The following is a 15,087-nucleotide window of genomic DNA, read 5'->3' on the forward strand; positions in this document are numbered from 1 at the left end:
ATGGATTGATATGGTGGCTGCGATGATGGAATCAAGTATAGCAGGGATTGTGGGGCTGGCGCGGGATCGGGCAGTGTTTCGTTCTGCTGTGCGTGGGGTCGCTATGAGTCGGAAACGACTCGACGGCACTTAACAACAACAACAACAACATATAATTAAGTGATATTAATTATATCCACCACATTGTATAACTACATTTTCATTGCTCCAAACAAAAACTTGGTGCCATTACATATTAACTCCCCATCCCCCCTTCCTCCAAGCCATTAGTAACCACTAGTTTGAATTTGCCTATTTAAATATTTCATATAAGAAGGATCATATATATGTGTCCTTTTGTGTATGACTCACATCACTCAGCATGTTTTCAGGATTCGTGAATGTTGTAGCATGCATCAGGACTCGTTCATCTTTTTGGGTTTGTAATATCCCCTGGTATACGGATATCACATTTTGTTGTATGTATATATCAAGCAGTTATACATTCATTTATTGATCATCACAAGGGTTGTTTCAACCCTCTGACTACTGTGAATAATGATGCAATGAACATTGGTGTATAAGTATCTGTTTTTGTCCTTGCTTTCAGTTCTTTTGTACATACATCTGGGAGTAGAATTCCTAGGCTATATGGTAATTCTGTGTTTAACTCTTTGAGAAATTGCCATACTGTTTTCAATAGCACCTGCACCATTTTAGATTCCCAAGAGCAATGTTTGAGGGCTTTTCTTCTTTTCACTTGTTGGTGTTTCTCATGGCTCTTCCTGGACTGTTTCTTCTTACTTTGCATATCCTCCCTAGATGACCTGCATTCGCCAGTCTTCAGTTACCATCTATTTCTGATGAGTCCTATAACCCTTTTTCTGATATTCATGTTTTTCCCTCCATATCCAGCTCCCTGCCATGCTTTCAGTCCTCAGACATCTGAGGTTTCTCTTGACTTCTCAAATACTTTAAACATGTTCATAGAATCTACCTCCAGAATCTCTCTCTACTCGACCCATATTTCTCCATCCTCTCTGCCCTTACCATGAGTCAGACCCCTGCCATCTGTCCAGGTTTACTGCAGCAACTCCCTGAAGGATTCTTCTACATCCAAGGTTTCTTTCTCAATCCATTCTCTATGCTGCATGAAGAGAGATGATTCTACAGAGCAAATCTGATCATGCTATTCCTGGCTAAAATCACTGTAGGAGCTTCCCATCTCTCTAGGATTTAAAAGAAAGAAACCTGCTGCCATTGAGTTGGCTCTGACTCATAGCTACCCCCACTGGGTTTTCAAGGCTGTAAATCTTTATGGAAATTGATTGTCCCATCATCCTTCTGTGGAGTGTCTGGTGGGGTTGATTTGCTGCTATGTGGAACAGGTGGCCTCTCCACCTTCTCCAGCCGTTCCCTGCACAGCCCCTGCTCAACCCACACTGTGGCTGGATTTCCCAGATGTGTAATGCTCTCCCCATGAGTCCTCTCTGCTCTTTGTCTTAGTACAAAGACTTACATAGCCTTTTGATTTCTCTCACCAAAATAGTTCCATAGCCTATGTACTTACCTTTATTGAGATGTTACCACATTATTCTGGTTGTCAGTTCGTTTGTTTCCTTTGGAACTGGAAATTCTGGGACAGTTTACTCTTTGTCTTTCTACCAAGTTTCTTTTCTGTTCCTGATACCTAACCTAACACCTGACATCTAAGCATGTATTGAGTAATGAGTGGAGCAGTCAGGTATGGAGTGCAGTATTTTAAGTAGAAAAAAAAAAGAAATTTGTTACTAGGAGAGAATGAAGTTCCAAAATAATGATCAAACTAGAGAGTAAAAAGACTTTTTTTTTTTTTTTTGCAGTGAATTCACATTTCCTTTACTTTCTTCTCCTTACATTTTAATGTTCTTCCTGAACAACCTTTAGAAACATTCTTTAAACACACACACACATACAGAGACAGAGACAGAAAAGAAACGGTTTCTCCTTGCTTCATGCTCCTGGAGAATAGTTTAACTTTTCTTTTTTTTTTTTTTTTTTTGAGTCTTGTCATTTTTTGTCATTGTTTTGGTTTTGGAATACACAGAGTGAGAGTCAGAAAATATAGTATCAATAACACAGGACAAGTTATAAGACTTTAAAAAGGTGTAGAGGGCAATGGGGGAAAACATTTGACATTGTTCCTCGAGTGTTAAGAATAACCTATAGATGAGAATTATGCTGATTTTAAATATTTTAAGGAAATTAATAGTTTTAGACAGTACTGTAATAGCTTACTTAGACATAGCTTCTGGTCATGTATTCGCATCTATGCTAGAAGTAATTGTATATAATGCTTTGCCTTAGTACCAATAGATAATATTCGTAGGTGAGCGTTTGTCTTAGACCTCATATTGAGGGATTTAGTTATCAAGGACTACTTTACAATTAATTCTCTCTCTAGGTGTAATCCTCTTAGAATTAGAAAGCTATATTAGAATACAAAGGGGCCTAAGGTATCATTTATGATCATCTTCATTTATGTATTAAGACATAAATGCAGAGAGGTCAAATGATTTGCTTAATGGTTGCAAGGCCAAGGTAGTGGCAAAGTAATTTAGAAGTAACTTGTCCATTCCTCTTATGCATGTGAGTGGGTCTAATTGACTGTGATGGGAGTGTTCAGGCAATTTATATCCTGGTTGCATTGGGAAATGGTGTATGATAAAAGCGTGGTCTTCAGAATCAGAGTCAGTGAAATCTGACATTAGGAGATTCCAACAGGATCACTCAGGCAGCTGACTTAACATCTCTGATTTTTGCTGTATCTAACATGGGGAAGAGAAGGAAATTAAATGGGGCCTTGTATGAAAGCAGAATGTGAAACAGTACCCTAAAACTCTCCAACACTCTCCTCTAAAAGGAAAACCTGTCCGTTCATTAGTGGGTTTTATGCCTACCTGTCCTTTGACTATTTTCTGCAATGTAGAACTATAATCTAGGTCAAATTTCTTTTAATTTCACCATTATGTTGTGCTCTTAGCTATAAATGCCTACTTCACTGTGACCACCTTATATAAAACCTCCAAACATTTTCAAGAAAAATCAGCTATTCAGTTTTTTTTTTTTTTTTTTTTTTTTAGGACTGAATTTATTTGTCCAAGTATTCACCCAGTACCTGCTCTGTGCAACATCGAAGATAAAATAGAATGATCCCATAAAGACTGCAATAGCCAATAATAAGTTAGTAATTAGTCCCAATTAATAACTAGGACCCAGTTTTAAGTTTGCTAAGAGAAGGTTGGGCAATCTACTTCCGTAGTGAAAGTGCCTCGGAAACCCAAGGAGGGGTCGCTATGAGTTGGGTCTGACTCGGAGGCACATAACAACAACAACACAAAGAGGATTAGGGCCATATCTCTGCCAGTTTTTCAGTGTTTACAGTGGAGAGAAGGTCAGATACATTTTCTTCACGTGAAAGACATCACTCAACCCACTAATGTATGCTTACAACAAAGTGAGATTTTACTCAACCCCACAAAAATTGTATTACTCTTTTAAAAGAAACCAAGAATTTTACTTTTTCTAAGAAAAGAATATGCCAAGTTTGTAATGAAAAACATCTCATTAGACCACATCTAATTTTTTTCATTAAATAACATTTGTTATTATAAAAGCAATACAATTACTTGAATTTCTTTTAAAAGCTGAGTGTACTTTTATTGTTTTTAGATATTACAGTTATCCTCAATTCATACACCTTCATAAATAAAGTTATGATAAATACTGATTCATAGGACTCTGTTATTCACTTAGTTTATTTTTTTTCCTTGGAGTCCTTTGGGGTTGCAAATGATTAATACACTCAGCTGCTAACCAAAAGTTGGCAGTCCCAGCCCACCCAGAAGTGCCTCAAAAGAATAGCCTGGCAATCTTCTTCTGGAAAATCAGCCATTGAACAGTCAACTCATGGAGCATAGTTATACTCTGACACACGTGGGATCTCCATGAGTTGAAGCTACCTTGACTCATAGTCTTGCTGCAACCAGGAGCCATTTTTCTTCTTTAACAGGTAGAAAGACTTTCCTAGGGGTAAAGCTCTGGTAGCATAGTGGCTAAATCACTTGCCTGCTAACCAGACGGCTGGCGGTTCAAACCCACCAGCCACTCCTCAGAAGGAAGGTTGGGCAATCCTACTTCTGTAGTGATACTGCCTCGGAAACTCAAGGAGGGGTCACTATGAGTTGGGGCCGACTCGACGGCACATAACAAAAACAACAGAGGTAAAGCTAAAAGGGAAATACAGCTACCTCTACTTGGAACTGAATTAAGTTGCATTGAAGAAAATTTCTGTCCTTTAAATAGCAAACAAACAACAAAGTAAAAACTGCTATTTCTGTTTACATTGGCTTCTTCTAATTAACTTAATTTTAATATAAGTAGCCTGTGAAGACATGAGGGCAGCCTGGGGCAGAAAAGCGCATGCTGCTCTCCAAGACAGCATGGCTCTCCCTTGCCTCCTGTGATGTTGCCATCACACCAGTCTGACACATTTCTCTTTCTTAAACTCATTTCTTTCAGCAAAAAATTCATCCGAAGACTTAAAACAAAACTGTGTACCCCAATCAATTTTTTTAAAAGAAATTAAAAGGCATTGTGTCTTCTGTTAAATATTTATGCAGTAGACTATTGATGTCTTCATTTAAATCTGTCTTTTGAGATGTAAATTAGGTAGGGGTTAGGAGGTGTAGAATCTTCCCCATGAAAACCTTCAAGTGTATGATTCTTTCCAAACAGGCAACTTACTGTTTTTGTCTAGAAAAGCCTGCATGTACTATTTTTCCTTAAAGATATTTTCATTTGACTTTTATAAAATTAAAAAATAGTCTCTTGGGATAGTTAGGGACTTTGCATAAAGAAGTTTTATAGAAGTTTTATTATCTAGAAGACTACAAAAAGGTATAGTTCAACAAAATGCACTTGCTAAGCAAACTTGAGCATATATTTCTGTTTTCTTATAAATTACTGTACAGCAAGTGGATACTAGTCTCTTTAATCTACGTGCTTAGTTTAAAAAATTGAAACATATTTGTTCTTAAATGGACAGGGTATTTAGTTTTGTTATCTATTTGTGCTTTGTTTTTACCTCCCCAAAGTACCTTGGAATTTAGGCATAGTATTCTTTCAGAAATGTTCTTTTATTTCATTACATCAGAGACCTTGAATATTTAATTTACTTTTCAGTAAAGCTGTCAGTTGTAATCTGCAATTTAAAAAAACCTAATAAAACAAATCCTCATTTCACAATTTAAACCTTATTGAGTCTAATTCACTAGCACCACAAGTTTATTATTCTCCTGCAGTTTGACATGCCTCCAATTGTAATTGTGTTGACCCTTCAATGCATTAAATCTCCCCAGTGCTTATCAAACTGGGAGAGATAAGTCTACAATTCGGAACTTCATTAAATATCTCATTTATATTAAACAGATGATAGCTTCTAACAAATAATAATTTGTTCAAATGAAGGAACTGCTACAGTTGTGGTTTCATCTGTTTGGAATATGCAGGCGTCTCACTTCCAATTTGCTGTGTTATGCTGTACCCCCTACTCCCTCCATCCCTGGCTGCATGTCAGCACTAAAGTGTCATAAGATATTAGTCCATTGGGTTAACCTCAGAGCCTGCATTGTCAGGACTGTAGTTAAATGTGCCTTCTTTCCCCTTAAAGCAGATTTGTTTCAATGCTTTAAATTCCTTAATCACATTGTTTCCATGAAGAATATGACTTATAAGATAGTACTGTTTTAAAGATTTCAGATACCATTTTTATTCATAATCACTGAAATCAACTTGTATTCTTTTGCTTATTTGGTAGATTGGTGTATGTTAGTGGAAATATTCATAGCTTTGATTTCAGGCTGAGAATATCTGTTCCTAACTTCCATGTTGCTCTGTATATTCTTAAAGTGATTATCTCAACAATTCATTCTCTCACTTTTAAAGATAACCATAGGAGAAGAGGATGATTATTCTTAATTTATAGCAGAAGAAATTTAGGTTTAGTGAATTGTTCAGGATAACTAAGCTAATAAATGGAGTGTTTAGGTCTTGCAGAGGAGGAAATAATTTCACCAAATACACATAAAAGTTTATGTTAATTGCTAGATGTATTTACATACTATTAGTGTTTAAAGTGTAGCCAATTCTAGCTTCTATTCTGATAAAGTCTGCTTTGTGCAGAGCAAGAGCTCAATAAGAATACTGAATTAAACTATAACTTCAATTTGCTTCTACAGATACTAACAGTCAAGTTGAAAAAAATAAGCAACAAGATAAGATTTAAAAAAAACAAGGTTTTAATATACATATTTTTCCTCCTATGGTTGAAATCTGACAGAACTTCATGGGAGGCACAGTGCAAAGTAGCACAGAAAGTTGGTCATTAGGCAGAGCTGTCATCACAAATTATTTTGGTACAGGGTGAAAAGTTCTAGTTCATTTGGTACCCAGTTGGATATAGGCCTTGGGCAAGTTGTTATAATTCCCCCATGCTGCTAAATGGACCTCCAGTACTGATGCTTACTTGCCCCTTTTTCTCTATAGCTCAAGTCACCTGGGAGCCCCCCTGGACCTGAGCTGCCCATTGAAACAGTGCTGGATGACAGAGAACGGAGAATTTCCCATTCCCTCTACAGCGGGATTGAGGGGTTGGATGAATCGCCCACAAGAAATGCTGCCCTCAGTAGGATAATGGGTGAGTCAGGTAAACTCTGTTTATCACATCTTATTTTATGCTTTCACTGGTTCACTGAGAGGTTATTAATGTAATATTAATGGAAAGAAGGTCCATGTTTTCAAGAGAAAAAAACAGGTTCATTATAATTATTCAGGAAGTGTTAATATGAGGAAAATAAATCAATATATTGATTTGTTAGGTGAGTTTTAGGTCCTGAGACATGTGGGGAAAAAAATAAAAAAAGGTCATACAGAAATATTTTCCCAAGATCAAGGTATTTTTAGCTTGATTGAGATGATAAGTAAAGCTGTGTTAGGGAAAAAAAAAAAATCAAAATGTAGTGGTTTACACCAAGAAGGATTCCAAAGTTACATATATATCATTCACAGTGGCTTTGCTCAGGTGGGGAGGAATAAATATGTCTATACACATATGGATATGCACATGTACATGAAAACTCAGTTTTATTTGGTTTGCCTTTAATATGATGCTACTACCTTTTGATTCTATATCTTTCTCAAAATCTTGGTTTCAAATCCGCAAACTAATTTTCTGCCTCCTTTGTTTGGATTCAGCACCATACTGTCTGCATAGCCCCCAGTGGGTAATGAGGTTATTAGCACTTGCTCTGCAGCAATTCAGCTTTCTACTAACAGATCCAGTTAATAAAGACTTGCTTTGCCACGGGAGTGGTTGGATTTACTGAGTTGCTCATCTTGGGATTAGTTTATGAGAGTTTTCAAATTTAAAACACAAGAAGCTGTTTTGATTAAAATAGCACGTGACATAAGACATATTTATTGCTGGTAAGTTTTGCAAGCCTCTTATATAAAAGCAAACCCTAAATTTCACTTCGTTTTGAGGACATTTAATGCAGATTTAATGCAATTGACATTTCCATTATGGAACATCATTGAAACAAGAATTTATTTCATCCATCAGTAGATATATATGGAAAGTGTGGTATCGTATGCTTTTACTGTGACTACAAAGATGAATAAGCAATGATCTCCACCTTCCAAGAAGTTTCTATTGGGCAGGATAGGACAAATGCAGAAGCAGTGCTGCTAGAATTTTCTGTCGTTCTCTAATCCTTCTGATCGTCTAGTTTAGACAGATGACTATATTCTTTTTTTTTTAACTTTTGTCACACATATAATTTAGACATGCCAGCTCTCTGTTTACTTTGTCAACAATTTTCTTATTGCCTGCTTAGCATAAGTGAAAGCATGGGGAGGAATCTAAGCATACAGAACATCTGTTAGGTGCCAGGCGTTGTAGGTAGTTTATCACATTTAATCCTTGCTTATTAACTATTATTCTCTTCACTGCTTTTGAATTTTTTGGCTTTGGTGTTAAACTTTGTCTTTGTCAAATACGTTTTACTGGTGACAATTCAGATACCTTGAGAGAGAAAGAGAGAGTGAGGGTATCCCTGGATCTGTGTGCATACAAAGTGATACGCTGTAATTTCCCCTTTATTATAGGAACATAGGACTTGCCATACTGAATCAGACCACTGATCCACCAGTTCCTGTAACCTGCATCCTGCTTCCAATCCCTGGTGCTTCAGAGGAAGGCGAAAAACTAAAACTAAAAAACAAAAACCAAAAAACCAAACACACACACACACACAAAACCTAAAATTCACCTAGTGACCTTTTGAAATGTTGTAACTATGGATTGAGCATTCCTTCATTTTCTTCATAGACGATTGCTCTGAGTTTGTTAGCTGTGGCCTCATTGGTCCTCTTTAAGTTTGCATTACAGTGGCCATTGTTTCCCCTTCCCTCTGTTAGAGATGTAATAAACTTGTAAAACTCCAGATGCTTCCCCATGGCAGGAACTCCTCTCCCAGCGATGTGCTCTGTGATGTATTGTGCATGTCTTTGTGCTGCTTTGGGCTGTGGGGTGACAGACTAATTACCGTTTGATGATTGGCCCAATTGGTGTTGAATGATTTTGATTTTTTTTTTTTAGGATAATTCTTTACATGTTGTACTGGTAAATAGCAATCCTCTATAGATTTACCATGAGAAATGTGAAGTTTAATTAGATGTAACTTGACTTTTTGTAAATTTGGGAATTCCTCAGTGTTTATCAGTTTCTGTCTCAGTATCATTGGCCCTAAGAAACAAGTGCTGTCTGTTTATGAGGCTAGTTCCCACTTAAAGTTAGAAACCATATAAACGATGTTACCTTGCAGCAAGAAATACCAGAACTGAGTAGCAAACATAAGATATTAGAGTACTGAATCGCCATTAGCCTAAACTCATAAAAATAGTATTTATTATCTGCACAGTGTTTGGTTGCATGGACATAGACAGATTTTGTTTGGTTAATGGTTATCTTCTATACTTTTTGAATAACTCCTTTGTAGACACTGGTAGTGGTATCTACTTCATGATCTCCTATGTCTCAGACAGATCTTGTTTGGTTAATGGTTATCTCACATACATTTAGAGTATCTCCTGTGTAGACATTGACAGGGGTGGTGGTATCCTACTTCATGCTCTGCTATGTTTCAAAGAGAACTTTGACATTCTAGTTGATTGAATTAAAAATTGACTAATTCTATGTGAACAGGGTGAAATTTCACTTAGAATATTCCTCACTAGACCCAAAAAAAGGAGCTTTGAGGCCTCTTGGCCTACTTCTAATGAAACATATTCTAGAAGAGAAAAGATTTTAAAAACCAAAAAAGGAAGGAAAATTAGAATTAAAAGTATATAAAATTTCATCAGTCAACTTTCCCACTTAATAGGTAAAGGAACTGGGAACTGAGACCCAAAATCCTGTGGTGATTTTTAGTTTTATTTGTTTTCTTTCATTTTTGACTATTTCCTATTTTTAAAAATAACCCTCTCTAGGGAATGCTTAAGAACCCTGTGGTGCAGTGGTTAAGTGCTCAGCTGGTAACTGAAAAGTTGGAGGTTCAAACCAACCAGCTGCTTCGTGGGAGAAAGATGTGGCAGTCTGCTTCCATAATGGTTAAGCCTTGGAAAGCCTATAGGGAAGTTCTACTCTGTCCTATAAGATTGCTATGAGTTCATTTGTCTCAACTGCAATGACTTTGTTTTTTGGTTTTAGAAAATGCTTTTATCAATCAGTAATAGTGATACTGCCTCGGAAACCCAAGGAGGGGTCACTATGAGTCGGGTTTGACTCGACGGCACATAACAACAACAACAACAATAGCAACATTCATTCTTTCTTTGCATCAATTCGCAGGTGTCCACATTTTTAAGCAAAACATTAACCAGTCTCTAAAAGAGATTCCATCCTGGAAACCACTATAATCTAAAAATCAAAGATGTTAATCCTTGAAGGCAAGTTTAGAAATCTTGTGCTCTAGCCTACTTATCAGGGGAATTATGGATCAAAGAAATTAAATGAATTGAGTGAAGCTGAACAGATTTTGTGCTTCTGAACTGAAATTAAGATGTCTATTTTCTGAGTTGTTAGTCCCAAATTACTTGACTGTGATCAATTTTTTTAGCTTTTCTATTGCTGTCAGTCAGAGGTCTTACCGAAGGCAAGATTTCTCTAGCCATGAGCTGTCTTGGCTGACTGTCCACTGTCATGGGTTTTAAAGAGTATTCCTGTACATTCACCAAAATGTAATCTTTAGTGAGCCTCTGTAAGATTTCTTCCTTTTAAAAGCCTTAAAAATATTTTCCAAATTGTTGGGCTGTCTTAACAGATGATGATGTTGACAACAATGACGATGATGACAGTAATAACCACGATAGGCATAGACAACCTATCCACTTCACAAAATACATCCCAAGTTGACATTTGGGACCTTAAATTGCTTTCCACTTTCCTACCTGAAGACTTTCTCTGTTTAAAACAGAAGTGAAATCTGTTGTATCCTTTTTAGAGTTTAATCTTAGTAATTTCTGTCTTCATATATTTGTGGTGCGTTTAAAAGATAATTATGTTAAGAATATTTCCATTTGTTAGAAATTCAGTAGAAGAATATGGAATATGATTTTTGTGTGTGTGTGAGTCAAATCACTGGCAAAATTTAAGTCATTTCATTTGTTTATAGTGTCATTCATGGTGGTGCGTTCTATGTAAATTTACCAATGAATAAATGTTTAGTAAAAAATCACTCTGTATCTCATTGTATCACTTCTCTGTAACATACTGGCTGGTATATGTCTCAGTTTGTAGGTTGTTGCTTAACTAGTTGCAGAAAGGGGAAAGTTTTTCTATCAGAAAAAACAGATGGACGGCTTCTCATCTTCCTTAGAAGGTTTTACATATATGATGTTCCAAGTACTGGGAAACTAAGGAATTGTGGTGTTGTCCAGGTAGAGGTGGATGTAATAGGCAAAATCATTTTAGTAATCCATTACCACCATACATTCCTGGAGCCAGATCCCAAAATCCTCTTCCTACCAAGCTTGTACAGAAGTAGAAAATCAATAGAAAAGAATAATTCTTGAATTTTGTGAAATATTTGGTTCTACAATCATGGATGAGAGAAAGATGCTAAATTGTATTACTATTTGGTATCTTGCCTTTTATTGCTGTTTAAATTTTGTTGGGTTTAAATACACTCATCTAAAAGGATTATCATCTAAAGGACCATTCTGTGTTCTAAATTGCTTAATACGTTCTCTCAGAATAGATGGTGTAAACTTGTGTTAACACTTAGTTTTTGTGTTTGAAAATGGATGTGTTTAATAGTTAATATTTTCTTCCAATAAATTATGCCTGTGTGAGGAATGTGGCATTGAATGCTGTGACACATGCTTTGTCAGTGGTGCATTGTCAGCAGGGATAATTCGGGTTTTGAAATACTGTACCTGTTCTGGGGAAAATAAGTATATCTTGAGAAGGAAACTCTTTTATTTTATTCTTCAGCCAATCTTGTTAGAATGACCTACCTTACAATGTCTTGTTGAACAGGTTCCTGGACTAACATTTTAACATCCTGAAATTAGGGTTAGGGATAAATGAATGGTTTGAATTAAAGAAAGGGAAATGATAAATTTAAATAATGAGTGTTCATCAAAAGTTGCTAGTTTTCACATTTTGTGCAAATGGGAGCTTTTGAAATCAAAGTCAACATTTTCCTCGATAAAATACTGATTGTAAGTTTCAGTGACCATAAAATATTTCTCTAATTACAAAATACTTGACAATAAATAATAAATGCATTTGAAATTTCTAACAAACTGTTGTGGGTTGTTCAGAAAAGATATGCAACAACTTGAATAAGTTTGTGCTTATTTGGCTCACATGTCTAGAGAAATACATACTTTGAAAAATCCTTTGAGTCCATTGATGCATTCCCAAATTTCCAGTATAGTGTTAAACAAAAATTATCTTTCACACATTCTTATGAATGTTATTTTTTAAATTAGATCTAAGACTAATGTTCAAATGTTAATAAACATCTTATACATTGCTGTTGTGCTATTTTCAAAAAATAATTTTTAATAAAGGTAAAGTGTACCTTGTGTGTCTTGGTGGTAGTATCTTGGCAAAGTGCAGCAATAAAAGGCTAATACAAGATTAGCCTTTCATTTGTATAGGAATCCTGCATAGCTGATTTAACAGATTTGGAAATTGGACATAAAATGATAGTTTTTCCACTATCCAGTAACATGGATAAGAAATCGCATACCTCTGCTGCTTTGTTGGGAGAGCTATAGACTGGTGGCCTGCATCATGCAGTAATGAATGGTTTCTGTGCATGTGGCCTCTCACTTGTTATCCATGCAGACCAAAGCCTTGTCAATGTGTTCTTGCTCAGAGCAGCACTGCAGAAGATTTGAGATGGAAGCCAGAAGGACAGTAAGCCATTTTTAGGAAGAAGATGGCATCATTTGTACTCCAGTTTTATCTTTAAGGTTTTGGATCATGGAAACATAGTTTTGTCCCAAGAAAGTTTGTGAAATATAAAAGCCTATCATACTGATCCATGAATCTGAGCAGATTGTCCTGCAAGGAACTGATCCATATAGGCAGTTGTGGGTTTTTCCTTACTGAGAGCAATATATCCTAACTGAATAATTAAAAATGTACAGTCTACTCTGTAATGACCTGAAGACTTCTTTGCAGTCAGATCCTTATCTTTCCCCTTCAAGCTCACTCATGCTATTTTCCCCCACAGGCCTTTAGGCTAAGTACACTCATCTTTGAAATGTACCTGAATGCACCGTGGTCATTTCACTCTCATGTATTTGATGATATTGTTGCCAATGTCATTATTTCTTCTAGCAGGGAAAAAAAGAAAATCGTTATTCAAAACACAGCTCAGATGTTAAATTTTGTTAAGATTCCCTGTACATTCAACCTCCAATTGCCAATATTAGTGAATATCACTGTACTTTTGCCCCCACTACTGTACTCTGTTTATGTCGTTCTCCTTCAGTTGGCTGTGAGAATTTAAAGGCAGAGATATGTCTTACTTACAGTACCTAGTATGTGGTGGTTGCTGAATGAACAAATGAATCCATGAATGAATCCATGAATGATTTATGTAAATTTGTAGTTTTTCTCAATTTCCTGGTAAAATTTTTCAAAGGGCATTTACCACTTAGAATCTATATAGCATTTTCACATTAGAAGTAAGTTTGAATATCATCTCTGGTCTTAGGAAACTAAGATATCAAACCCAAACCAAGCTCACTGTCATCTAGCCAATTCTCTCTCATAATGATCCTATAGGACTGGGTAGAACTGCCCTTACCCACCCCAAGACAGTTTCCAAGGCTATAAATCTTTCAGCAGACTGTCATATCTTTCTCCCATGGAGTGGCTGGGGGGTTTGAACCATTGACCTTTCAGTTAGCAACCCAAACACTTAACCACTCTACCACTAGAGCTAGCTTGTAAACTAAGGAAACTTAAAACCAGAGAAATTGCATAGTGTGCCCAAAGCTTCATAGCTCTAGTGTCACAGAGAGTAGTAGATTCCAGGTCTCTATTTGACAGTCATCTATGAAAAGTAAATGTGCTAAATTCCATTTTATTCTTCAGGGTGAACAGATTTGGGGTAGTTTAGACTGTAATGTAGCAAAGTCTTAATGCATGTAACACTTACATTGATGTCCATAATTTTTCATTCTCTCTCCATTGGGCAGGTAAATACCAACTGTCCCCCACAGTGAATATGCCCCAAGATGATACTGTCATTATAGAAGATGACAGGTTGCCAGTGCTTCCTCCACATCTCTCTGACCAGTCATCTTCTAGCTCCCATGATGATGTGGGATTCGTGACGACAGATGCTGGAGTGTGGGCTAAGGCCACAATCAGTGATTCTGCAGATTGGTAAGATCACAGTCCAGAGTTTGAAAACATTAGTTAATTGCAATCACATTTAATTTTATGTTTAAATGGCTTATTGTAGAGCATAGTTCATCAATTTGTATGTGGTTTTTTAAAGCAGTGCTCTATTTTCATGGTTTTTATACTCTTAATTATGGCACTTTTAATAAAAGATTCCTACATCCCTCAAACTTGCACAGTTGTTTTAGTCTTCCTAGTATTGCAGGTGTTTTTTTTTTTTTTTTTAGTATGGTAATTGGTAATTTAATCAAAACAACAAGTAAAATATCACTAAACACAAAACCCTACACATTTCTTTGTAAGTTTTGCTAATAGGTGGTTAATTATTTTATATCTGTGTTAATTTGGTGAATTGTTTCTCTATTAAATTAATAAATTCTAAGCAAATCCCAAAGTTGACTGAGAGATTGTAACAATTAGAATAGTAGGGCAAAACTAAGACTTGATATGTGTTAGAAATGAGACAAGACTTTCAGAAGGTTTTCTTTTTAGAGTGTTCTAATTATACTGTTTAAAATGCTTTATACTTGCATCTAGCAGAATGACTTTTGGGGCAATCTCATGTTATTTTTTCCCCCCCTGTATCTTTTAAAGTAGAAGAAAGCGTTTGATATTATTGAGCTAGTGTGTGGCACATGCATGTGGATTTTTGCCTTAATTTGCATGCCTAGTAATTATATACATCAATAAGCAAAAGGAAACGGTCCTCTTAGGGATGCCCTTGTAAGGTTGTACTGATAATTAACACAAACCATGTGAAGCATTATACCAGAATTTTCTTATTGCCCTTTCTCTGGGGTCTTTTATGAATACATCAGCCAAATTATATTTAAATGTTATGACATTGTTCCTTTACTACATATCCATTTCTACTTTTGACTCTTTCCTAGGCTTGTGTCAACATGAAATATTAGATAGGAGGTGTCCAGGGGACTGGCATTTATTTATGTTAACATTTTAGTGATGAACTTAACAAAGTAAGCCACTCCACAAGCCCTCCCACTACTCTTCCCCACACGAGTGCACAAAAATAGTTTTGTTTATCTGTTAATTCTGCAGATGTTCTCTTAGAATAATCT

At 36.1% G+C, this 15,087-nt stretch overlaps 1 protein-coding gene across 1 annotated transcript in view; it reads left to right on the forward strand.

Moving 5' to 3' along the window:
- PARD3 (par-3 family cell polarity regulator) overlaps positions 1–15,087 on the forward strand; it is a 1,032,882-nt gene that overhangs the window by 649,909 nt on the left and 367,886 nt on the right. Inside the window, exons 15-16 of the mRNA XM_007942439.2 lie at positions 6,565–6,715; positions 13,801–13,990. Of these exons, the coding sequence (XP_007940630.1) occupies positions 6,565–6,715; positions 13,801–13,990 (341 nt within the window). The remainder of the gene's footprint in view (positions 1–6,564; positions 6,716–13,800; positions 13,991–15,087) is intronic.

Source organism: Orycteropus afer, unplaced genomic scaffold (assembly GCF_000298275.1).
Source record: "Orycteropus afer afer isolate SDZICR_OR568_19922 unplaced genomic scaffold, OryAfe1.0 scaffold00090, whole genome shotgun sequence".
Lineage (NCBI taxonomy): Eukaryota > Metazoa > Chordata > Mammalia > Tubulidentata > Orycteropodidae > Orycteropus > Orycteropus afer.